The sequence below is a fragment of the Tenrec ecaudatus genome, chromosome 1 (assembly GCF_050624435.1).
Source record: "Tenrec ecaudatus isolate mTenEca1 chromosome 1, mTenEca1.hap1, whole genome shotgun sequence".
Taxonomy (NCBI): Eukaryota; Metazoa; Chordata; class Mammalia; order Afrosoricida; family Tenrecidae; genus Tenrec; species Tenrec ecaudatus.
Window position 1 is genome coordinate 16,696,665 of NC_134530.1, and position 25,582 is coordinate 16,722,246.

At 52.5% G+C, this 25,582-nt stretch overlaps 1 protein-coding gene across 6 annotated transcripts in view; it reads right to left on the reverse strand.

Moving 5' to 3' along the window:
• CACNA1A (calcium voltage-gated channel subunit alpha1 A) overlaps positions 1-25,582 on the reverse strand; it is a 249,717-nt gene that overhangs the window by 82,150 nt on the left and 141,985 nt on the right. For 3 of the 6 annotated variants that reach the window (XM_075547976.1, XM_075547966.1, XM_075547984.1), the window contains exons 7-15: positions 16,493-16,596; positions 15,224-15,339; positions 14,079-14,136; positions 12,500-12,591; positions 6,181-6,390; positions 2,673-2,785; positions 1,480-1,592; positions 1,246-1,377; positions 960-1,032 (exon numbers count right to left, since the gene is read on the reverse strand). In XM_075547976.1, the coding sequence (XP_075404091.1) occupies positions 960-1,032; positions 1,246-1,377; positions 1,480-1,592; positions 2,673-2,785; positions 6,181-6,390; positions 12,500-12,591; positions 14,079-14,136; positions 15,224-15,339; positions 16,493-16,596 (1,011 nt within the window). The remainder of the gene's footprint in view (positions 1-959; positions 1,033-1,245; positions 1,378-1,479; positions 1,593-2,672; positions 2,786-6,180; positions 6,391-12,499; positions 12,592-14,078; positions 14,137-15,223; positions 15,340-16,492; positions 16,597-25,582) is intronic. The other 3 variants (XM_075547950.1, XM_075547940.1, XM_075547959.1) reach the window with 2 other exon arrangements.

Sequence of the window (25,582 nt, forward strand, 5' to 3'; positions counted from 1 at the left end):
GGGTCCTCTGAAGGAAGCTCCTGAAGCGGGCGTTCAGGCCTGAGTGGCTGACAAGCGCTGTGAGCCCAGCAGCAGCAGCAGCAGCTCAAGAAGGTCCCCAGGCAGTTCCCATGAAGGGCCACTGGGGCGCAATCTCCCTGGGACCTCTGGGAGGCAGCAGAGAGCACGGAACGTCTGAGTCCCGCTGCCCCAGGCTGAGGGAGCTGGGTACTGTCCACCACAGGCTGCTCTAAGCGGTGGGGTGGGGGGATAGGGTCCCTGGTGAGGGGTGCGGGTGGAGTGGGTGCCAGGGACCAGAGAGCACCTTGGGGAAAGGGCCCAGGTGGTGCTCTTAGTGGGAGTTGGGCAGAGGGGATGTACCTGGCACAGCCACCTGGTCCTCCCCCAAAAGTCCAATTCCTCTCCCTGGAAGTATTTGCCCCAGGGGGTGAAGTAAACGTGGAAGAGCTCCCCCACTGGAAACCCTGCTAGAGCAGGGCTTGCCAAGCCCGGCACAGCTGATGTTGGGGCTGGCTCATCTTTGGTGGTGGGGTTTGTCCGGTAGGACGTTGAGCCAAAGCCCTGGCCCCCTCCCAGCGGTAGAACTTCCTCCCTAACTGTGGAAATCATGTCTCCAGACACTGTCGGTGACCCCTGGATGGGGGCACATGGCTTGGGTGATAGGCCCCTGCCGGAGGACTACGGTGGCAGTGACCGCTTGGCCTGCGCATGCCCATGTGGAGTGGCCTCAACCCTGTGTGTGGGCTCAAGACATTCAGTCCAGGGACAGCCTCTTCTCCCTGCCCGATGCGAACCATCAGCCAGGGCAAGGGGGTGTCACAATCCTCACAATGTCATCCTCAGTGAGGAACAGGGCACTGACCAGTCAGACCACTCCCACACCCGGAGGCTAGCCCCAGAGAAGTGGGGGTTCAGGGAGCCCCCTCCAGCAGGCTAATCCTTGGTGCTAAGAGGTGTACCTGAAACACGGTCATTATTGCTGCCGGAAAGGTGTCGAAGTTGGTGGGAGGCGTTCCTTCATCGAAGTTAAACCTGCGGAGAGGACATGGACAGCTCGCCAGGGTCCCGCTTGGCACCCAGGAGGACATCTGGGGGGTCGCCGGGACCCGTCCTTTTGGGCAGTGGGGGCCACGAGGAAGAAGAATGTGGTGGGGGTGGGACTCCAGAGGCAAAGAGTGAGGGAGAGGGTGCGGGGCCTCTGAGGTGGACCTCAGTGGTCAGAGGCCCCCTCTGCCGGGCACTTACTGGCCACCGAAGAGCTGCATTCCCAGAAGGGCGAAGACAACGATAAAGAGAAAGAGGAGGAACAGCAGGCTGATGATGGATTTCATGGAGTTGAGAAGGGAGACGACCAAGTTCCTGAGAGACGCCCAGTACCTGTCCACAGGGGAGGTGTGTGCTCAGGTCCACCCGTGGGCCCATCGGCCTTCCCCTGCTCAACCCAGCTCTGCCCAGCGACCAGGAACGCCCACGACTTACTTTGTGACTTTGAAAATACGCAGTAACCTGAGAGCTCGTAACACGCTGATTCCAAAGGATGTGCCAGGTTTTATGACGGCCCAGATAACCTCGAAGATGCTCCCGATGATAACCTGGAGCAGAGGACTTGGATCGTGCCCAGGCACAGTGCCCGGCCCCTGGCGCTGGCCAACGTCCTGGGCCCAAGCTTCTGCATCCTAGCCTGACTCTCGCCCCCACGTGGAGGCAATCGAGGCCCTCAGACTCCCTCCTTCTTTCTTCTTATCGATGGTGGGCTCATGCCAACCAAAGAGGTCCTGATTGAAAGCCCCCACAACTACTACCGAGGCCAAGAAGCCAGATGAAATTCACACAACATGGAATTCTTCATGACGATGTGCCATTTACATTTACGACCATCGCCTCTCCTCGTGCCCAGGCATTATGACCACCACCCCAAAAGAGAGCCCCCTTCCCATTCCACAGTCACTCCCGACTCCCTACTTCCCCCAGTCTCTGGCAACCAACCACGGACAGGGTTGCCCTCTCTGTGGACTGACTTTTGGGGATATTCCGTGTACACGGAACTGCACACGATTGTGTTCTCTGGCTTCCCCCACTCAGCATGCTGTTTCGAGGGTCTTGTCTGTCTTTATGGTGTCCGTGGCTGCATCCCTCAACACTGTAGCTTCGTGTTGTCCATCTGGCTGGGTCATGCCGTGCGCACACAATGCATCAGGGTCAGTGTCTGCCTCCCCTTGCTCACTATCATGTGGGGGAGGGTTATCCACGTGTCTGGTTGCATGTCACTACAGCTGGCTCCTTCAATTGCCGCAGTTTTTTCATTACGTGGGCGTACCACAACTTAATTGTCCGTGGTACTGCAAAACGCTGCTTGAGCGATTCACTTTGGGACTATTACCAATGAGGATGCTAGGAACAGTTTGATAAGTGTCTCCTGGGCACCTGGGCTGAGGAACAGCCAGGCCACCCTCCACTGCTTTCCAAAGAGGTTCCACCAGTCAGCTCCCCCTTCCCAGCAGCGGTTGGACATTTTGGGTGCTCCACATCTTCACTAACGTTTGGAACTGTTCTTCAGCTGAGTCTCCCGGGATTGGGGTGACCCTGTTCCCCCCGCACTTTTGAGGTCCCTAGCTAGGAGCCATTCTAGGCAAGAGTTGAAGAGGTGAGCTCCTTGGGCACCAGAGACTTACCCCACAGTCAAAGCAGTTGAAGGAAGAGTGGAAGTAAGGCCGCGTCCCGAGCCCGTACATTTTTATAAACATTTCGGACATAAAGAGTCCTAAGAAAACGAATTCTGCATAGTCTAGAAGGGAAAGAGGAACCAGAGAAGAAGTTAGGTGTACGGGGTTCTCTAGAGCCTCTGCTTTCCCTGTCAATGATGAGCCTGTCCCTCACCACCAGTTCTTTGGTGGCTTTGGTCAAAGATTATGCAAAGGCTTTCTTCCCATGGATCACGAGACTGTTGACAGAGAAGAGCAACACACATCCCTTACTTTCCAACCAACGGAAGGTCAGTAGGATTTCCATCTTGTAGTTCTCCCCCCACCCCGCCCCCCGGGTTGATGAGCTTTGGATGTAGGCTATGGTCAAGGACCTTGCTTTTGTATTAACTTTCAGATTCTTGGGTGCTTACTACATTATTAGAACTAACTAGCTAGCTAATTAACTAGCTAGCTAATAAGCAACCTAGCAGTGGGCCAGGCATGGCCCCATGATGCCCGCGTGTCATGATCCAAGAATTATACTGAATCCAGTTTTGTATGCATGCACACCAAAGGGGGTAAGAAATAGAAATCATGGTGCTGTCCTGATGATAGACGGTAGCCTAGTGTTAGAGGTTGAGTGGGGGCACTGAGTTTCCTGATTTGGAAAACATATATGAAATCTCGTAGAAATCCTGTCTGAGAGTCTTGAGTAAGACGGGACCTTGTGTTCTGTAGGGAGAAAGCACTAAACATACATTCTTCAGGGGGAAGTAACCCCGGAGAACCCATTTGCCCCAGGGCACAAATGGGTGACACTGTCTGTCCGAGAGGGCACCCTTGGCGCCATCTGAAATGCAGGCTTCTACCCTAGAGCGGGGAAGCCAATTTACTCACTCCCAGTTAGAGGAGGACATCCAACTTGATTAGAACGTGCCTCCGTCGAGGAGACCGACAGTACCAGGCGATCTTAATGATGTCCAATTGGAGACCGACATTTAAAAGAATATGTACTTTGGAATTTACACTGTGGGGAGTCGTGCCGTGGGAAACAGCTGCTGGCGATGAGCAGGCGAACAGACAGTGGAGTCTCTTCCCCTTAGGCCCGTCTCAGGATGTCTTTTGTTGACCACCTAGACAGCCGCGGCCTCGATTTTAATCTCGTAACAGGTAAATAAGAGAAGACGCTCAGATATACGTAGCCCCTCCAGGTGATAGCCAACCTGCTTGTCTTGGAGCAATGTAGCGAGCTACAAGAATTCTGTAGAGAGTACATTACGTCACGTACCGTAGGCTACTTGCATTTTCTAAGGGGGAGCTTCTCCCAACTACGGTAAGTTACAGTAGGGATACCAGCAGTCAGGTGGAGTGGTGTGGGAAGGGGCGGAAGTGTACAGGAAAGACAGACAGAGGACTTAACACATTACAGGAAGGTCACCGTTTGGCCGGAGATCTCATTCTGTTGGATGGCCCAGGCATTGGCTATATCATGCTGGTTGGAGGTGGTTTGAACGGACGGTCAAGGTCCTTCACAGGCACTCCTGATTGAAACATCTAATTTGCAGGACTCCAGGGAGCTCCTGGTACATGAGGCGCACCCCATGGAGTCCAGGACCTCACTGCCCTCAGCAGGCCAAAACATTTGGAAAGGGCTAAGATATTGACGCAGGAAATCTGTCCTAACATCTGGTGCCTTCCAAGACCCACTGGAAGCAACTCAGGGAAGACTGCAATGTTTCCAAGGTGCCGGGCTCCAGACTCTCATGGAGATGGGGTAAGCCGGTGACACAAGAGACCTGAGGGAATTGCTCGTCGACCACACTGGTGGACCTGGATGAATGGCCGGGCCTAGCTTGTCCCGAGTCCACCAAGACAGAGGCGGAATCTGAGACCCAGAGAGACTGCGACACATCATCAAACCTCCGACGCACATTCTGCTGACATTTGAACATCTCTAAAACTGGGGTGCATCTTACAATTGGTGGCACGTCCTAGTTCAGTGGACAACTTTCTCCGTGGCACGTAAAAGAATGAAGATGTCTGATTGAAGGACACTGGGAATGACTTGTCCAAGGTCACCTAGTGAATGACAGGCACGGGGACCTCCGGCCACCTGGTTCCCAGGGCAGACAGAACTCGGATCCTGGTGCTTGACTTCCTGGGCTTACAGCCTGGCTTCATCAGTTACTAGCTGTGTGACCAGGGGCCAGTTATCTCACCTTTCTGTTTTGTTTCTTAAACACATGGAAAATAGGGATCATTAAAGGACTTTTACAGATCAGAGACCCAGGCAGGCAGTCCCAGCCCCCTGTACCTGAACTAGGGCAGTCCCTGCAAGGTGATTAGTGTGGGGAGAAGATGGGAGAGTAAAAATAGAGCATCAGAAGAGGCTCAGGCAAGAAGAGTCCTCATTTAGGAGAGACTCCAGAGGGACCAAAGGCAATTACCAAGGTTGGAACTAGGTCAGGGCTCTCGGAAGGAGAACTGGCCCCTCGGGGATGTCCTGGGGGTTAGCCAACATGACTGGGGGGTTACAAGGAGACAAAGGCCTGCACCACACCCCCAGGATTCTCCACACTAGAGACTCAACCATCTTTGGTAGCTGCCCTGGCTCATCTCTGAGCCAGGTCAGAGGACATGGAATTCACAGGTCAGGCTCATCAGTAGAGGCAGGAGGTGGCCAGCAGGCCAGGGTCCTGGGAAGTCAGTACTCAATATCCACAGACAAGCCATTCACCTGCCATCCTCCCCACCCCGACACTAGTCATGTTGATGGCTCAGAGCTCTTTATAAAATCTTGGTCCAAGGTCTCTCCACCTTCCAGGATTTCTTCTCACCCCCATTTGGTCCTCACTTTTATACTCTCTCTAAGCGCATTTCTGGAATCGGGAGATAGGCCTGGAGGGGGGGGAGGGTTGTTGGGGGGAGGGTGTAGAGGTGCTGGTATCCAAGGAAGGAGCAAGATGCTCTTCCACTTGATGGATGCAGGGCTTCTTCTGGATTCAAGGAAGTAAACAAGTACTGGTGGGAGACGGCAAAGAAGCCGAAGCTTTGAAAGAAGGGAGAGATCAGAAGTGGGCAAAGCAAACAGAGATACAATACAGGCCCATTCCCGTCCTTAAAACTCCCTCCACTCCCATCTCTCTCTCAACCGTGAACTACTTTAACATTTCCCAAGATGCGTCTAGGAAACACATCTTCGTTTCTGTCTCTGGCTGGCTGTTTCATAATCCCTGTCTCTCCTCACTACCCTGCTCGCCAACACACCCTTCCTAGTTCTCGAAGGAGGGATTCTGGATGCGTTCTGTGGTCTGCGTTCCAGCTTCCACCTACCAGGCATGAAGGAGCCCGGCTCCGTCACGGTGTCAATGGAAACAGCCGTCCCAGGGCCAGTTGCAGAAGTGGCCGAATGAAAGGCCGAATTCCAGGAGGGAAGGAAAAAGGGTGTGAGGCAGGGATCAAAGGGCTGGCTGGGGCTGGGCCAGGCAGTACTCACAGAGGAAGTCGGAAAGCCACTCGGGCTGGTTGTAGTGAACGATAGCAACACACAGCGTGTTGAGGGCTACCAGACTGAGCACAGTCCAGTAGAAGGCCTGAGTTTTGACCATGCGGCGGATGTAGAAACGCATCCTCCTCTCCTTTTTGTGAAAAAAAGTCGAGTTCTCCAGCTTGGCACTTTTAATGCTGGCTCGCGCGAAGGGAGACCCTGCCGGTGGAAAACAGAGAATGTAAAGAAGCCAGCCAACGCGAGGCCGGGGCACCGATTGTGTTCAGGGAGCCCAGGAGCCCTCTGGCCAGAGGGAGCCATCTAGACCGAAAGGCTTGGCTCTCCAGAGGCAGTGCTTAGGCAGATGATTCTGAAATCAATAGTATTGGAAGTAACCAATGAGAATGCAGGATGTCGACCGGGTGATGGCCGTCTCTTGTTGCTTGCCAGGCCTTCCCCTCTGGGTCATGTGTGACTCGACAGGGCAGGAGGAGACAGGAGTTCCCTTCCAGATACACACACACACATCCTCTATTGCTCACTCCCCTTCAACCACACTTGTCTCCGAGTGCTGTGCCCGTCACCAGGCACCAGCACAGAGGCACCAAGCCTCCAGGAGATGCTAAGGGTGGAAGGACTGAACCCTACTTAGAAATAAAGGCCCAGGATGGAGCCGTGTCCCCTTGTGTTCTTGCCTCAGGCTTGGTCTCCATAGGTCTCACGCCTAAGCATTTAGTGAGCACCTACTGTGTGCTAGATTCTCCCAGGCACTCAGGCTGCCGTGGGGAGCCCACAGAGTCCGGGACTGGCTGGCACTGTAGTTGGGGAGATAGTGAACACAATGACATGCCCATCACCAGCGTGCTGGGAGGTGGAATGTGCCAGGGCATAAAGAAAAAAGTAGAGCCCTAGGGTGGGCCCAGGGATGGGCTGCAGGATTGCACTGCGTGGTCAAGGTGAGGGTGTTAATCAGGAGGATAACATAAGGCATGTGGAGATCAGTGTGGCTGGAGGGGAGGGAGCAAGAGGGAAGTGGGAGGAGGGGAGGATGGGGAGGCAATGGGTGGATCACACAGGGCGTTGTGGACCACGGAGAATACCCCACGTGAGGTAGGAGCCACGGAGAGTTCTGAGTGGAGGCGGACGGTGCCTTGATTCATGTGTGAGGGTCTCTGCGAAGGAGCGGAGTGAGGAGCACGGAGTGGAAGGGAATGGCCAGTGAAGCAGGGCATGGGTGGTCATCAGGCAGTGAGGAAGAAGAGGGGGCCATGTGGGTGGATCTTGAATCAAGGTGGAGGCAACATTTTTTTGTGCGTGTGAGAAAGAGGAAGGACCCCAGGTGGTTGGCCTGGAAGGGCGGGCTTGGGGGAAGGGTGGGAGCTCAGTTTGGACCAGCCCAGCGTCTTTGCCCTTGACTCCCGGTGACCCTGTGTGCGTGTCAGAGTCGAGCTCTGCTCCCCAGGTTTTTCCACGGCTAATTTTCCAGCAGTCAACTGTCAGGCGTTTATTCCAAGGCGTCTCTGGAACACCCAGAGATGTTTAGCAGCTAAACAACCTTTTGTGTAGCAAGCAAGGGTATTAACCATCTGTACCAACCAGAAACTCTCTCGTTTGAGACAAGCTGAATTTCCCTTCGTTTTGAAAACCCCCAAGTGCATTGACTTGTCTGCTCACTCATTTGTTCCTTGGCTCGTCCATCCATCTTTCCATCCGGTCACTTGCTCCCCATGCAGTCACTCATCCTTCCTTGGCTTATTTACTTAGCCCTTCCATCCCTCCAACCGCTCATCAGTTAGTCATTCATTACTCAGGCATTCATCTGTTGATTTTTCCTCCCTGCCTTCCTTCTGTCCCTCCGTCCGTCCGTCCGTCCATTCCACCCTTTCTTCTTCCCCTCGATCCATCCAGCAGGCCCAGTGAATCCATTCCACATCGCCGATGGGTGACAAACGTGGCTTTTCAAGGGAGCCTGTGACCTGGCAAGCTGCTGTGTCCTCTTAGCAAAACCCTAACCAGGGATTGGCCCCTCGGGACCATATTGGTTCATACTGGTTTTTGTCAAGCCAGGGGCTATTAGCTCCCATTTAAAAACTGGGAGACCTTCCCTGGAAAACTCAGGATTTCAGCTTCCCTGAGACGGAAGTGGCGGCTGATATTTATCGCATGTGTAGCAGCACTGGGCTCCGGGGGAGGCATTTTGCACGGTAACCTCCTGGATCCTCATAAATCCACAAACAGGCAAACAAACCTCCGTGTCCAAGGAGTTAATTGTGACTCATAGTGGCCCCAGGACATTGCAGAGCGGCCCCAGTGCAAGGCTATCATCTTTACAAAAGCAGATCGGCACATCTCTCTTTGCAGGATGACCAGTGCGTTTGAATCTCTGACCCTTAGGTTATGAGTGGAGCCCTTGACCACTGCACACCCAGGGCTCCGATCTCCGTTGCACAGCTGTGGAAACAGAGCGGAGAAGCCCAGGAACTGGAAAAGATCTGCTGACCTGTGACCCGGAGCACTGGCATTCAGCCACCATGCCACTCACTTCGCCTGGGATGATGGGCCCTGTAGTCAGGAAGGCAGGCAGGCACTCCCAGAAGTCTCCATGGTCCCTCACAGGGAAGACACAGGCCCTCCTTCCACCCCCCGCTTGGCCCTGCAAGGCTCTGGAGGTGGCTTCTGTTTGCAGCCCTAGAAGACGTGCCAGTGACTGGAACTCTTGACCATCTCAAAAGACTAGACAGGGTGACCTATGGATCCAGGGAGAAAGGGGCACTTGGTCACTGTGGGTAGGTGGTCTCCACCCTTCACTCTCTAGGGGCTCCTCACCCACCAACCAGTGGGTAACCAGTCACATAGCTTCTCAGGCTCCAATGTCTTCATCTATGAACTGGGGATGCCCACAGAGGGAGAAATAAATGAATTAATGCACCTTGGCCTATCGGCTGATATGATGTAAATATAGGTCAAATTCTCCCACTGTAAATATAGGTTATACTCTTCAACTGTAGCCCCATGAACTGAAATCGAGGCCCAGTTCAGAGGTGCCCCCCTGATCAAGGATAAGGTCTGTACCCCACTCCTCAGGAGGGGGAGGAGGATGGATACCCACTCAACACGTCCTAGGTGCCAAGCCCCGAGCGATGAATGCACCTTTCGCAGCTCCAGCCTGCTCTCAACCTCTTTGTTGTCTTCTTCTTCTTTGAAGCTAATACTATATTTTAGCAAACCCCATTCGATCCAGAGTTGTGTCATTTCAGCACATAATCAACGAGATCCCTTCTTTTCATTCCCGGGCAAGTCTTCCGACTGGCCTGGGTTTCGCTCAGCACATGTCGTCTGGGCCGGCATGCTCAGGGATCAGGGGCAGTCGGTGCTGCCGGTCTAGATGGTGCTAGGGTGGGGGCTGAGCCATGTCCGTGCCAAGCTTTCCCCTGGAGATGTGTTTGGAAACATGGCCCGGCGGTTGCTCGCTGGGCTGCTAACTTCAAGGCTAGCAGTTCGAAACCACCAGCCACTCTGAGGGAGAAAGATGAGGCTCTCTACGCCGGTAAAGAGTTACAATCTCTGACACTCACAGGAGCAGTTCTGCCCTGCCTTCTAGGGCAACCATCATCTGAATTGACTCAAGGACAGTGAGTTGTGTAAGTTTGTGAACCGGACACATTTGCACTCCCACCTCCAGGGCACACGGATGCTCATTTCCCTGCATCCTTGCCAACCAGATAGGAAGATAGTAAGAAAGAGCTGGCAACGTACTTGAGGAAGTCAGTCCATGAAATCCCTATCTGTCACCATGGACTGATGCCCAATGGGGCCGGCCCAGGACCAGGTAGCCTTTCATGCTGCTGTGTCACCATGAGTTGGGGGCCACCTCGACAGCAGCCACCATCCATGCTACCACCCCATTTTCTTCATCGAGGAGATCCTGGTCTGGGAACCCCACATTTTTCAACGACTGGTGGCATTCCATCCATGTGGGATGAGACAAGTGTGCCCATCGGAAGAGGTGAACAAGAAATAGGCGCAAGCTCACGGGGAAACCACGTGGGCCAGACATAATTGATGATCTGCACGGAGTGTGGATGGGACGCTGCGGTTGTTGACACTCGACCAAGAAGAAGATAAATAGACACATCCACCCGTGGGAACAGAAACAGTTCGTCGTTACAAGGACAAGTGTGTTGTGGCTAGAAATTAAAATGCAAATGAAAACAAGCTTTAAGGTATCATTACGAACCTACTTAACTTGAAAAGGAAATTAAGTTGGCAAAACGGAATGGCCGGGGTGGGGACTCTGTGAGAGTACGTGCACTTGGCAGGTTTATAAATGGGTTCAATGCTGCTGGAACTCGGAGTGGCTCTGTGAATAATGACTTGAAAAGCTGTTAATATCTTTGATCCTATAATTATCCCCAAGGAAATACGCCCAAAGGGTGGGGGGAGTAATTGCACGTCACTGCTCACAGCAGCGCTCTTCCTAAGAGCAACACTTGGAAACAACTCAACTGCCATAAGTTAGAGCAGCGGTCTAACCAAACTGCAGTGTATCCGCCCATGTGGGACACGTGGTTGCAGGCCAAGGCGACATCAGCACGCCACGTTATGGCTGGAAATGAGGGCTGAGTGGAAGCAACAAGCAGACAAAACAGTAGGAAACAGACGATCGGAAACCGGTCTACATGAATCAAATCCCTAAGATGGTAGCTAAGGCAATGGAACGCCATGGCCCCTCCCTCCTCATTCAGGTCCCCTCCCATCCGTCCTTCTTCTGTGCTCCAGCCACGCAGTCCTAGCCGAAAACTCTACCAAACTCACCACCTCGGTGTCGCTTATCACGAGGACCCTGGAGAACAGAATAGAACTGTCCCCGTGCTGTCCAGCGTGGTGAACTTGGACACAAGCAGAAAGCCTCATCTTTCTCCCAAGGAGCCGCTGGAGGAATTCAACTGCTGACTTGGTAGTTCACATTATCCAGCGTGTTCACTATGTCTACCATATCATTAGGGGTTCTTAAAAAATTACTTATTATTATTAATTTTTATTAATAAATCTTTTTATTGGGGCTCATATAACTCTTATCACAATCCATACATACATCAATTGAGCAAAGCACCCTTATACATTCGTTGCACTCGTCATTCTCAAAGTTCACCTCCCACTTGGGTTCCTGGAATCAGCTCGGTTTCATTTTTTTCCCCCTCCCCTTCTTATTATTTTTTAAAAATAATTTTATTGGGGCCTCTTACGGCTCTTATCACCATCCATCCACCCATCCATCCATCCACCCATCCGTCCGTCCATCCGAGGCCCTAATATCAGCTCATTCCCCCCCTCCACCACCCTCCCTCCTTCATGGCCTTTTCACATTTTTATGGAGCAGACAGTCTCGAGGCAACTGGGGATTCAAACCACCCACCTTGCTGCGCTGTTAGATGTTCAATGAGTAGCCCACTACGCCACCAGGGCTCCTTCTACAGATGGCTAAAGCACTTCTCTTTCAGCGACCTCCGTCTGGATCCTTTCTTTTGTCATTGCATTAAACACACCCATTCAAAAATTAGTCTCTTTCACCATGGAAGGTCAAAAGCAACAATGTGTCAATGATCAACAGCACAGTGGGAGGAGGACCAGAGTAAATAAATGTCTCTTCATTCCACAGGCTCCGCCCCTTATAGAATCCGCCGTGATGGTCTGGGGCCCAGCCTCCCACCCACTCCCTCTGCTTTCCCTGCCCACGGGGAATTCTCACTCATCTTCATAGTTTTCAGCTTACTTGCCACCGCCTCTGAGAAGCCTTCCCTGATCACACCCCACTCATCCAAAGCAGGAAAGGCCCGGGCTTCTCCCGGGCTTCTCCCCGGCAGCACGCTTACACACGATGCGCAGATCACAAGAACAAGCCCCTCATAGGCACTTCACAAGTGATGAAACGATCAGTCCACATTCCCAGCTGCCATTGAGCCCGCAGGGTGATCCCCTGTGTGCCCGAGTAGTAGACCCTCCACAGTTTTTCAAGGGCTTCCCCCAGAAAGAGATAGCCAGATCTTTCGTCTGAAACACCTCTGGGTGGATTCAGGTCTCAGCCAACGCTAGGATGCTTATTCGCGTCCACGCACTGTTCTATCGCGTATCGCGTGGATCCGTGGAACACTCCCAAGAGTGGAAGGCAAGGCATTGCGTGACTGGTGTTCTTACCACCATGTAATCTGACCCAGGGCACACAGATTGTCCACAGAGGCCCATCCAGGCGGCCGGGTCCTCGAGGCCTGGGCCCCTCTCTCCCAGGGCCGGTGACAAACAGGCAGACCGGGATGCAGCGGGGACTCACCCACAGAGGCGATGTCGGCTAGCTGATCCTCAGCCTCCTCGGGGTTGAGCAAGTCTGTCTTGCTTTTCTTTATGGTGGCTCTCCGCAGAGCTCCAACAATGGAAACATGGCAAGAGAAAAAGACGTTACCCTTTTTGCACAACAACGGGAGCCGGGGTGCCAAGGTCTCCCCGCGCAGCACTGGGCTCAACCCTAACGACAGCCTGGCTTGGTGGGAACCGCTGGCAGGCATTGCTTGGTAGCTGAGCAGAGCGCGGCTCAGGGAGGTTGGAGGCAGGTGAGAGGCATGTCTTGCCCAGTTCACCTCCAGTCGGGGCTCTCCGTGACTGTTTCCCCTCTAGTCCTTGTTTTTGTTCCAATCTCCAGAAAGTCGACTTCCTGGCAGCCCTGGAACTCTTAGGCAAACCTTCTACCCTTGGACCTTTACGAGCATACATGCTGGGCAGACGGGGATGGTGGCCACTCTCCACTCTCCATTTCCATCTCTGCTCCCCAAAGGCTCTACAGGGGACAATGACTGCAGGCAGAGCCTTCAATACAGTCACTGCGATATCCCAAAGGCGGCTACCTTCTTCCATAAAATAGTAAACTCCATCTCTTAACTGACTACAACAGGGGCCCACTTCATTTATTTCCTTCGAATACCCTGGCTTTTTGATTAAAAGGCTTCATTCTGTCTACATAGCTTTCTAATGTGTGAGCAGATAAACGAGAGCATCAGCTGTATTTGGGGGAAGACATTATTACTACTATATTATTTAGCAAACATTTCCCCGTGGCTTATCTCTCAATCCTAAGATACGCAGAGACTCACTGGGACTGGGTACATGGAGACTGTTACAGTCTAACCCTTTATTCTTGCTGTAGAACCTGGTGGGCTGGGTTTATGAACCCACTTTAAACTCTCTCTCATGCATATTCAAGCACCGCTCAGTGAACAGCGCTTCCAGAGAGCAGTAGCTTAAAGCATACGCCCCCAGGGGAAGTCCTTTGCAGTCCCCATTAAGGTGCTTTCTAAACCCATTTAATAACCTAGGGGGACCAAGCCTCAGCTTCTTCAGTTCCTTCTCGCTGCCGGTATTTTTAATCAAAAGTCATTACTCCGTCCAACACGAAAGGCAACAGTCCTGAGCGCTGAGCTGGAGTCTAGGTGGCAGCGCGACTGCTACCGCTTAGGCAAATACAGGCGGCGCTGACCATGCGCACTCTCCTCCATATTCCATCTTCAATAAGTAGCTCAACCATCACAACTTGCAAGGTAGGCATTGCTAGTATAAGGCCCATTTGAGCAGAACTGAGGCACCAACCCAAAGAAATCCAGGCACATAACTGAAGCAGAAAGGAGGGGGAACCCAGAAAGTGCCAACTCTACGCTGAGGTGCTATTTCTCAAGGAAGTAGATTCTTGCCATTTCCCCCAATGTCTTGAGCCTGACGTGGTCTCTTGGGTGTCCCTGGCATGGCTTGACCCTTCAATGCCCCATGCAGGTGACCTAGAGCTAAGGAGCCTTTCTTTCCCCTTGGCCCCATGACGCCCTTCTGCCCCGTGACCCACGGCCGCGCCGGGCTGAGAGCAGTTACCATCGAAGGAGTGCCTCTGCTCTCCGTCGGTTTCATCCTCCGCGAGGATCACCTCTTCTGAGAAGAAAGCACAGCGTTAACTCCAGAACGCGGAGGACCCTCCTGGGGACTGGCTATCTGTGATGTGGGTGAGAGTTGCCACCCCGGCTCCCCGCGGCCCCGCCTGGCGCTCAGCTCTTTCAGATGCCTAGTCCCAACTCAACAACAGTAATGACAGCCAGCATCGTCTGCAGTTCACCCAACCTAAAGGCCAGCACACCTTTGCCTCAGCTTGAGGCCCTGCATGGTCCAGCCCCATCACCCATCACCCTCGCCCACTCGGTTTCACCCCCGTGGGCCTCCTCACGATGCTATTCCCACTTCAGGGCTCTTGCACCTGTCCTTCCCTCTGCCTGGACTTCCCCTCCCCTAGACACTCACGCAGTTGATCTCATCTCTCCCTTCAGGTCCCGCCTCACATGTCTCCATCTCGGAGAGGGCCTGTCCTGACCCCCCTGCCCCCCGCAATCCCTTCTCTGAGGCTCGCCTCCTTCGGTGTTCTTCTTGGCAGCCGGCGGCACCCAACATGATATGCGCTTGCTTAGTTTCCATGTCCCTCACTAGACGGCTGGTCTCTGAGGGCAGGAGCTGTGTCTGTGCCCCATTTCTCCTCCACTTCCACAGCCTCCGTGCCCAGCACAGTGCCTGGTCTACAGCAGGTGCTGCATAGCTATGTGTTGAGTGGCCGAGCAGGTACACATGTGCCTTTTGTGGGTCAGGCCCTGTTCTTCCTAAGCAAATTTGCTGGGATTGTTTTATTGAATCTTCACAGTAGCCTGATGGCCCTATGTGGCAGGCACTATCACTACCACCCTGAGGTAGGTGCTATTTAATATATATGAAAACGGAGGCACAGGGAGGTGGAAGCTCATTGCTAGGTGGTGCCAGAAGTGGGATATCAACGCTGGCCTGACTTTGAAGCTGTTCTGTGAAGTCAGAGTCTGTCTCCACCCCAGAAGTTTTCCTACCGAATTCTGGATCCTTGTTGCTGAATGTTGACCCAACTGATTCAGATCCTCTCTCTCCTCCCATCTTGGCCTTCCCTCAGCCCGCCCCAAACTTCAAGCGTGACGCTGTGGGGCCCTGGACGGAAGGGCCTCCTCACCTGCTTTGGAGATCCACTCCATGTACCCATTGAGCTCTCGCTCAATCTGCTGTTGCCGCCTCAGCTTGAGAAAAGCACGTCGGTTCTCCACCCGCTCCCTTTCTTTGGCAAACTCCCTGCGGAAGCACAAACAAGCTCAGGACCTGGAGGTTTCCTGCTTCCCTGGAAATGCTAGGGAGCGTGTGTGTGTGTGTGTGTGTGTGTGTGTGTGTGTGTGTGTGTGTGTGTGAGAATCCACTGGCAGGAAGTCGTTTACAAAAGAAGTCAGATTTCCTGGGAACATTTCAGAATATTTTCAGGGGAAGTCTCTCTGTCAGCTTCACACGGGTCCCCACCAACCGCACCAGCTGGAGTAAAATGCAAAACCACACCAGGCGTGAAGTCGTGCCATGCCACCACTGATGGCGATCTCTCTCATTCTCACCACGAGACTGACTATGAGAACCTCAGTTTTATCTGAGGTGACAATGTGGCCACTTAAAAACTACTTCCTGTCTTCCTTTGGTGAGGTCAATGAAACATAAGCTGATGATTGCTGCCAGAGTCTGGTTCCCTGACATAGGCCCCGCCCCTTCCTGTTTCCCTTCTTCCTCTTCCTCTTCTTCTTTGGAAGATGGGACGGCCATCTTCATACTGTGAGGCATTCAGGAGATTAGAAGACTTTGGAAAGGATGTCAGAGGGGGCTGCTAGAAGGACCTGACATCCCTGATGATACCAAAGAGTCACTGCGTCAATCCTCACACTTCTTAGAAGAAAAATGAAATCCATTTACGATTAAGTGAAAAAAGTTTTGTGTGTGTGTATGACAGGCAAGAACGAGACAATATACATGTCGTGAAAAGGCATGGTAAGGTCTATGCCATGATTTTGTATTTGGAATAGGGAGGAAAATCAACCTATTATATGACAATGCAAATGACAGCAGGTTAAGTTTTATGAGTTTTTTGCAGGGGGAGTGGTCGGTCTGAAAAATATGAGAAGGCTTTTCAAAGGAGAGGCTTACACTAGAAAGAAATCCCCCTTTCTCTGGAAGGAGGTAGCTTAGAACCAGGGGTAGAGGTGGGTGAGTTGAGGATGGGTTTGATTTCAGGCCCCATGTGTCTGTCCTCTCTCTGAGTGCCCCAATGCAGTGCATGACCTAGGTACCTGTGTATGGCTTGCTATCTGGTCTACTCAAGGCTAGAGAAGAGTCCGTTGTCTGGCTGGGGTGTTAAGCTCGGTGCTCTTCTCCTTGGCAAAGAGAGGGGTGGGGTGTAACAGAGACTTACCCTGACAGCACACCCAGCACGAGGTTCAGCATAAAAAAGGAGCCGATGATGATGAGGGGGATGAAGTACAACCAATTCCAAGTGTTCCCTGAGGCATCATTGCTCTGTGGGGACAAGGAAGGGGCACAGGTGAGACTGGAGTGGGGCTCAGGTGCGACCTCACAAGTTCTTCTGAGGGGCTCTGGATGCAAATGTCCTCGGCCTGTCGAGTCCTGGCGCTCTGGGAAAGGAAGAGCCCGCGTCTAACCAAGCAAAAGCCTTACACCCCAGTTGTGTCATCCCCACAGGGCCTGGGGACCAGCAAGAACCAGAGGAGAACTTCCAGCCCAGAGCCCAGGAGAAGCAGAACACAAAGTCCATCGAAGTGAAGACATCAACCTCTGTTCACTCTCTTATCCCCCAGTCACAGTCTTCCCTTAGAGGAAGCACACGACAGCAAGGCCTGATGGTCTGGTTAAATCACTAAGCCAGTTGGCAGGGCTGTGAGCTCCCCCCCGCCCCGCCCCCAAGGGTTTCTCTCCTCTATCCCCTGGAAACATTTTCCAGAAATCTCATACTCATTTTCCAAAATAACACTGTAGTAAGAAAAGAATAAGAGGGAAAGAAAGAAGATGAAAATCAGAGGAGACGGAGAGACTAATGAGGTGCTAAGAATCATAAGAAATGAGCTTACAGAGTCCCAGGCCCTGAGCTACGCTCATTTATTACCAGCGCTGCTCATCTACTCATTTAAGCCTTCTGACATGCTACCATCAAGGGGTTCTGGTGGCACAGTGGTGAAGCACTGCACTGCTCACTGCAAGGTCAGCAGTTCAAAGTCACCAGCCGCTCTGCATGGAAAAGGCCGAACTTTTTACTCCTTTAAAGAGTTAAGAGTTTTGGAAGCTCCTAGGGGGCATTTCTACCCTGTCTTATTTGGTCGCTGAGATGGGACTTACTCAATGGCAGTGATTTGGTTTTTGGAAATGCTACCACAGTGCCCGTTTTACAACCGATGAAACAGGCGCAGAAAGACAAAACCATCAGCACCCCCAAGTTACAGAGCCAGTCAGGGGTAGGTGTGGAGTTTGAACTAGGAAACTGTATTCCAGAGTCCTTGGGCTTAACCTCTAAGCTTGACAAGACGATAGCATCAGGAGTTAGGAGAGAGGAAATCTTCCAATGGTTCTTCAAGCCTGTCGCACCTGTGGAAAGGGCATCCCAAGTGGCTTTAAAAGCCCATCTTTACAACACACGCATTTGTGACTGGTTAGTCCAATCTGAGTGAAGCCAGGATTTTTGCTTAGTGGCTGGGGGAAGAGACCATGTTTTGACCATGGATAATGAAACAAATATCCCCGCTTGCTTCTGGCGAACATCTTGTGTCCACGAGGAAAGCTTGGGCATGTGTTGGAATGAATTTCCTGTCATGGAAGGCAGAATGAACAACAGAAAGGAAATTGGATGCTCAGTGACAGCAGGGAGTTGTTGCGTGAAGCTTGGCTTGAGCCCATTACTTCTGGACTTTCAGTGAAAGGAAATCCCTTTCCCCATCATCATTCTTTTTTAAACCATTTTGAGCTACATTTCAGTCAAGTTCTGTTAACGGCCTGAAGCGCTAGCTTTTGCCCATATGTTTCGAATACATGTTTTACTTATTGATTTAATAATTCCACACCCTACACACCTATCTGGAAAATAAAAGGGCAACCCGCCACCCCGAATACATCATAAAACCATGTACCATGCCACTGCTGTTCAGCAGAAAAGCTAAACTAAAAAGGACTGACGTTCGCAGGTGTTGGTGAGGCTGGGTAGCAACCGGAACTCCGAGAGCCTACAGAATCCTCCCATTTGAAAAACAGGTAGGGAATTTCCACTAAAGCTAATGACACCCCTTTTCTGGGACCCAGTAATTCCATTTCTGAATAGTTATTCAACAGAAATATCGACCTGTTGTCAAAGTACATGTAAGAATGCTCACAGCAGTGACCTTCTCAATAGCCCCCAACTGGAAATGACCCCAATGTGAGTCCACCGATGAGACTATAGAATCATGGTGTGATGTGCAATGAACAACTGTTACGAGACCCCGCAGGATGGCGGACAAAGCTAATATTGCTCGAAGAAGTCAGATAGATTCTACCGGAGTGAAATACCAAACCAGGCAACTAGTGCACGATGCTGGGAGACCTGGGATGGCTACCCTTGTGGGGGTAGTGACAGGAAGGCACAGGGGCTGGGGAGCGTCTGGACCTGAGAAGGCTATTTCCTGGCCTAGGTGTTGACCACACGGCGTGCTCTGGAAGTTGAAATTCTTTATGCTGTTATTCATGCTGGATGAAGCTTTCCGGATGCTTACTTTACTTCTATTAAGAAAAATATATTTTTTCCTTCCATAAAGTCATCCTTAATCACGGAAGCTACTGGGTCTGGGAACAGCGAGGTCGTTGTTCTAACAAGCCCCAAAGTTCGAGTGCGGTGCTTCCAGAAGGTTCTGGAAGAATGGGGTGGGAATGGAGTCAGCGGAATAGGGCTGGACAGGAGACAGGACTGGCGTTGTGCCTTTCTTTGCCAATGCTGCGGCAGCTGTGGGTCTTTTGCTCCCATTTCTCACGGCTAAATTTAGCCTGCACAGGCAGACAGGAAATCTCTGGCTGCCTCAGGGAGCAGGCTCGGGATGGGGATGGACTGAGCGGAAGTTGGGTGGACTGAATGGGGAGGTGCAGCTGGGGCCTCGGGAGGCCCCTTCCTCTCAGAGACTGCCAATAAAGCATGCATGCACCCACTGGCCCCTGGCAGGCTTAGGGGTCTCTGAACACATGACATGTGGCCAAATGAGAATCTTGCTCCCTCTCTCTTACACACACACACACACACACACACACACACACACGCACACACACGCGGTGTCAAAACTTGGCCAATATTACTACATTTACTCCTCTCCTAACCCCCTCCCCCAACTAGGTGTGTAATCATGTCCCCCATTCCCCGTGTGGAAATGGAGGCACACTGAGTCAATGTGCCCCAATAGCAGAGACGATCCCAAACCCCAAAACCCTCCTGCCCTGGTCCCCTCCCACTCACGCGGCTCCTCCCTGGCCCTTGGCTGTGCATGCCCTGTCCTGCCCCAGGGCCTTTGCATGGCGGCCCCTTCTGGAATGCCCATTCCCCCCACCCCTTCCAGGTGCTCCCTCCCCTTTCAGGAAAGCTTCTCTGATGACCTTTGACAGCTGCGCCCCCTCATCCCTGATCCTCCCTCTCCGCTATTGTTCACTTAGCACACCGCCATCTCACCCTCCTGCATGCACACACATAAACTCGCTCATTTCTGAATGGCCGCCTGCAAGAGGGAGGGGCTGGGTCCTGTTGCTGCTCTGTTTCCTGGCACAGTGCCAGGTGAGCAGGCTAGGCTCACCTGGTGCTCACGGAATGGCTGAACCAGAGGCAGGTCCAAGCTACCTGCACCCTGCACCCTCCCTGCTCTTGCCTCCTTGGGGCCTGGTTAGGGGCACAGCTTCTCTTCCTGCCTCACCCTGCTCTAGCTCCTATGACACGGAGAAGTTGGGGGAGGGTGGGGTGCAGGTTTGGAAGAGGAGATGGGCTCTCCCTGGAGAGTGGGGTGTGCTGGAGAGCAAAACAGGAGTGGATCTCCCTGCAGTTCAATCAGGGCAGGGTGCCCGTGCGTCTGGGTCTGGGGATGAAATCACATGTTGCCCTTGCTGGAAAAAAATCCCCCAAGCAACACAAACTCATTGCCACCGAGTCAATGCTGACTCATAGTGACCCCCGGTGGGTTTCTGAAACTGCATGTTGACGGGATTAGAAAGCCCAGTTTTTCTCCCTTGGAGCTGCTGGTGGTTTCAAACTGCCGATCATGAGGATGCAGCCCAACACCTTAACCACTCCACTACACCACCAGAGCTCCTGAGAGAGCACCTCATCTTCTAGAGGCTCCAAGGAGTTCCTAGCCCAAGACACTCTTTCTCCACGAACCTCCCAAATCAAATCTGTCACCCTGGAAGTGGGTCTCACTCCTGGTGACCTCACATGCTACACAGCAGGGTGTTTTGGGCTGTGCCATCTGCATGAAAGCCAGGCCTTTCCTCCACGGCTCCACCACAAGCGTTTGATCCACCAACCGGTGGGGATGGCCTTTCCTGGTCCCTTGCGGTTGGTCTGGGACCACAGGTGAGTCCTGGAAACTGAGGTGTGAGTGGAGGTACCTGTGTCACTTTCAGAGTGTTGAACAGCTAATGTGGATCCCTCCTGGGCTCTCTTTCCTTCAGGAGTAACAATTGGCAGTAGTTTGGGTGGTACTGGACTGGTGGGGTGTGGGTGGTGGTGGTGGCTGAGTCATTAGCTGGGTCCCCAGTGGTGACACTGAGCAGAATGGGCCTTCCCCTGCCCCCAGCCAACCTGATGCGAACATGTAGTGTGAGCATGATCAGGCCATTGTTGCTCAGGGGACTTAGGGATGTTTGTTACTGCAGCACAGCCTGTCTGTTCTGACTGATATACCAGGCTCTCTCGCCAGGCATCAGCGCTGGTCAACTGAGGGCTTTCTCAGTGGCCATTGTCTCATTGACAGGTGTGTACGTGAATCTTCTGAGATGGGTGGGCAAATGTCTCCCATAGGATGGGTGGAGAAACGGGGCCCCTAAAAGATGAGGTTCAGCATCGCATAGCACCAGTTTCCTGTTCCGGAGCCTCCACCTAGCACTCCACCCTCCGAGCTCTGGGCTTGACCGATGCCTCCTAGTCCCTCAGGCTTTTGCTTCACTGTGGTCTCCTCAGAGATACCCACCCACACCTCCGATTGGAAAGGCTCGCCCCACTCACTGCACTTCACTTCCCAGCATGCTTCACCCCCTGAACCATCCTGTCCATGAAACTTCTACCTCTTCCTTTTCTCTCCTGTCATGACAAATACTGCCTGAATCTTACAACACCCTTGGACTTCAGGCAGACGGGACCGCCCCCATTTCACAGCTGATGAAACAGAGGCAGGCAGGAGGAGGCTAAGCCAATGATACGTCACCGGTATTAGGTTCTTGTCTTACTAAGAGCAAGATTTGCTTTGGGAAGAACTAGGGCATCGCGAGAGAATTTTATTTAGAAACTCCCAGGAGGAAGAAATCCTTAGCAGCCTTGGTAATTCTTGATCCACCTGTGCCCCGCCTCACCCCACTCCTGCTCACCAGGCATACTAAGAGTTTTTTTTTTAAAGGATTCGTGTGTTTGCATGGCATTGCGGTTATGCGCCTGGCACACAGTGGGTGCTCCCGAAGCGCTGGCTGAATGAGAAATACACAGGAGGTCCCTGTGGGGGACTGCTTCATCCCCAAGTGCAAATGACCGGCTGTTTTGCCTGTGGAAGGGCAGAGGGAATCACTGGGGGGACATGTAGAGCCCTTTGGGACTGACACGCTCCTACCTGAGCTCTCGGGGTTCCCACAAGCCCACGCACAGTGGGTTCCCTGGACCACCCGGCGGCACAGCTAGACCCCTTATCCTGGCTCACCACCAGATCCCTGCCCCACTTCACCCCCTTTCCGTACTTGTGGAGTAGCTCAGGCCGCCGGCGTTTGGCCAGGAGGATCTTGAGGGCGCGGGGAGACACTGATTCATCCCCACGCTGTCGGAGCCTAGTGTGGTGGCTGGCACTTAGTAAGCGCTCGATAAACACTCATCAAGCAAATTAATGACTGAGTCCCAGCAAAATCCTCAAGTGCCTTCTGCGTTAGAGTTGGTTCCCCTCTCATTTCATTCAGAGAAAAGTACAGAGGACATGAAAAAACCAACCAACCCCAAAACGCACACCCCCAAACCCCAAACAAACCCCAAACAGCTCAGAACGGCCGAGTCCCCGGCCATCTGGGATGAGCAAAACAGGGTTGATCCCCCCGTGGCCTGCGAGACCCAGTGTCCCAATTTCTAGTTGCTGTAGGTCACTTAACACCTCTTAATCGTGGTTTGAATTCTCTTCCACAATTGTGGTTTGAATCCTGCTCTTTAAGCCAGTGGTTCTCAACCTTCCCAATGCCTTGACTTTTTCAGACAGTTCCTCATGTGGTGGTGACCCCACAACCATAACATTATTTTCGTTGCGACTTCCTAACTGTAATTTTGCTACTGTGATGAATTGGGCAGCCCCTGTGAAAGGGTTGTTCGATCCTCAAAGGGGTTGTGACCCACAGGTTGAGAACCGCTGCTTTAAGCTCTCCTGGTTTGGATGACGGATGCTATGGGCTATGAGGGTTCCTGTCACCGTCCTGGCCTCATCAGCTCGTACACTCCCGTCACACACTCGCCTTCCCGCCAGCCACTCAGTTCCCCATCACTGCCGGGAGCACTCCTGCCCCAGGGCCTTTGCACTGGCTACTCGCTCCACCTGGGCTCCCTTCCTTCTGGTTCTTGCACGGGCTCCCTCCTACCCGGGCAATCCTTAACCTCTCCATTCTCCTTAGCTCGTGACATGCTCCAACACTACCCAAGTCAGAGAGTGGCAAGCTACTACCCTTGGGGTAACTGCTTGTTTTTGTCAATAAAGCGTTATTGGCACACATCTGTACTCACTCGCTTACACAACATCGATGGCCTGCTTTTCTTTACAACAGCAGATCGAATCATTGTGACAGAGGTCAAAGTTGGCACACACACACACACACACACACACACACACACACGTCATGCTATGGAGTTGATTCCGACTCATCACGACCCTGTAGGACATGGCAGAACTGCCCCTGTGGGTTTCCAGACTGTAACTCTTTACAGACCCCCAGGAGAGGGGCTGACACCGTGGCTGTACCAGCGAGCTGGAGCACAGGAACAATGGTGAAGATGGCACAGGCGGGGCTTCGTTCTGCTGTGCGAAAGGCCCAGAACGGACTCAATGGAACGCAGCACCAGCGACCATTCTTTCAGAGACTAGGAAGCAGGTTTTTTTTTTTTTCCTGCAGAGTAGCGGGTGGTTTTAAACAGCTGACTTCGCTGTCAGCAGCCCAGCGTGTAACCCACTAAGCAACCGGGTGCACTCCCTCTCTCTTCCTCTCCCTCCCCGCCTCTAGTTCCTCAAGCCCCCCAAAGTCTCCAAAAACCACAAGCAAACTCAGGGATATCTAGTCCATGCTGACTCATAGGAAGCCCACGGGTCAGGGTAGAACTGCCCTTGCGAGCTCCCGAGACCGTGACTCTCTGCGAGAGCTGCAAGTCCCCTCTTTGTTGAGCCCTCAGAGTCTACTGCTGTGCCATTACCCACGATGAACATCTCTGAATGAGAAGGGATTAGGTTCCGAGATCAGTCCCAAGTGGTGGTGGGAGCACACGGTCATTTGTCAGGGGCTCTGCATCTATGAGCGATGTAGTGAGTTGACAGCACACACAACAGCGATGACGAGGACGACACAGCGTTGCTGTTTCCCTCACCAGCAGTAACTAGGGAGTCAGACTGGCAGGGTGCTCACAGGGAGAGCGGGCGAGAGTGAATGCAATGGTTAGCATTCTAATAACAATAACAATACTGACTGACTAATGGACTGACTCATAGCATTACAGCACACCCCAGCAATTCCACTCCTGGGCATCCACTCACACAGACACCTGGACACCAGTGGCCACGGCAGCATTATTCCCAAGACTGAGAGGGAGGAAACAGCCCACAGAGGCAGACATGGGAAGTGTGGTTAATTGACTCCAGCACAGACTGCCTCCTCTGTACAAAACCAGAAGGACTAGATGGTGCCCCACTACCATGACTGAATACAGTGGTCAAATATCTGATAGAAACATTCTGATCAAGAGAGGGAAACTACAGAACAAAATCTCAGATTCTAACGGACTCTAGATTCTCTCAAGCCATGGAGGCTGCGTGCACTGAAACAAATGCCCACTCCGAGATCATCTTCATGCCTTAAATCAGCAACATCCCCCAAAGTCTTCTTAAAACCAAACCATAGTTTAGCTTACTGAGTAAGGAATGTCTGCCTTGCACAATGTGCTCCTTTAAGGACGACCTATATGCAGTCAAATCAGGAGCCTGGTGGTGCACGGTTATCTGTTGAGCTGAGATCCGAATGGTCGGCCGTTCAAAACCAACAGCATCTCCAAGGGAGAAAGACAGGGCTTTCTATTCCTGTAAAGACTTATCATCTCGGAAACCCACAGGGGGTCACTATGCGTCAGCACTGATTCCACGGAAGTGAGTTAGGTTTGGGTTTACATGGGATCAGAGAAAACACTGGTGGCGCTGTTAAGTAAGCATTGGACTGCTAACTGAAAGGTCGGCGATTCAAACCCAGCAGCTGCTCCATGGAAGAAAGGCGAAGCTCTCTGCTTCCACAAAGAGGTACAGCCTCAGAAACCCCGTACAGGAGTCCCCCAGGTGGGAATCAACTTGATGGCAACTGGTTTGATCTGGATCAGAGACCACAGCAACTCTGAAGATTGGCTAGCAAGCTCAGGGGGCAGCGAGTCTCTGTTTATTGGGGTGGAACAACTCAGAGGAGAGTGAGTGGGTGGATAAATGGAAGGATGTAGTCGAGCTCACTGAATTTTACACGTAGAAACTGTTGACCTGGTGTATGTTTTGCTGTGTACATTCTCCACAAAGGGAGCCATGGTGGAATAAGTGGGTTACACGTTGGGCTGCTAATCTCAAGGTCAGCAGTTTGAATCCACCAGCCACTCCGTGGGGGAAAGATGAGACTTTCTCTTCCCATAAAGATTGACAGCAGTTCTACTTGGTCCTATAGAGTCCCTGGGAGTTGGGATTGACTCAATGGCAATGGGTTTGTTTATGCTCAACGATGCCGCCACCACCACCACCACCACCACCAACAACAACAACCTGTCTTAAGAAAAAGGGACTCCTTGGGTGTGCACCTAGAGATGCTGAGTGGAAGAAGCCAGACAAAATAGGAGCAGTTGTTGTGTGATTCCACAGGAATGGAATACCTACAACAGGTAAGTTCCTGGGGACAGGCAGGGAGCACAGGTTGCCAGAGCTGAGGGCCGTTACTGCTTCATGGACATGGAGTTTCTGTCTGGGGGGAATGAGCAGTTTTGAAAATAGCGATTAGCCAGGCTGCCTAACACTGTGAATGT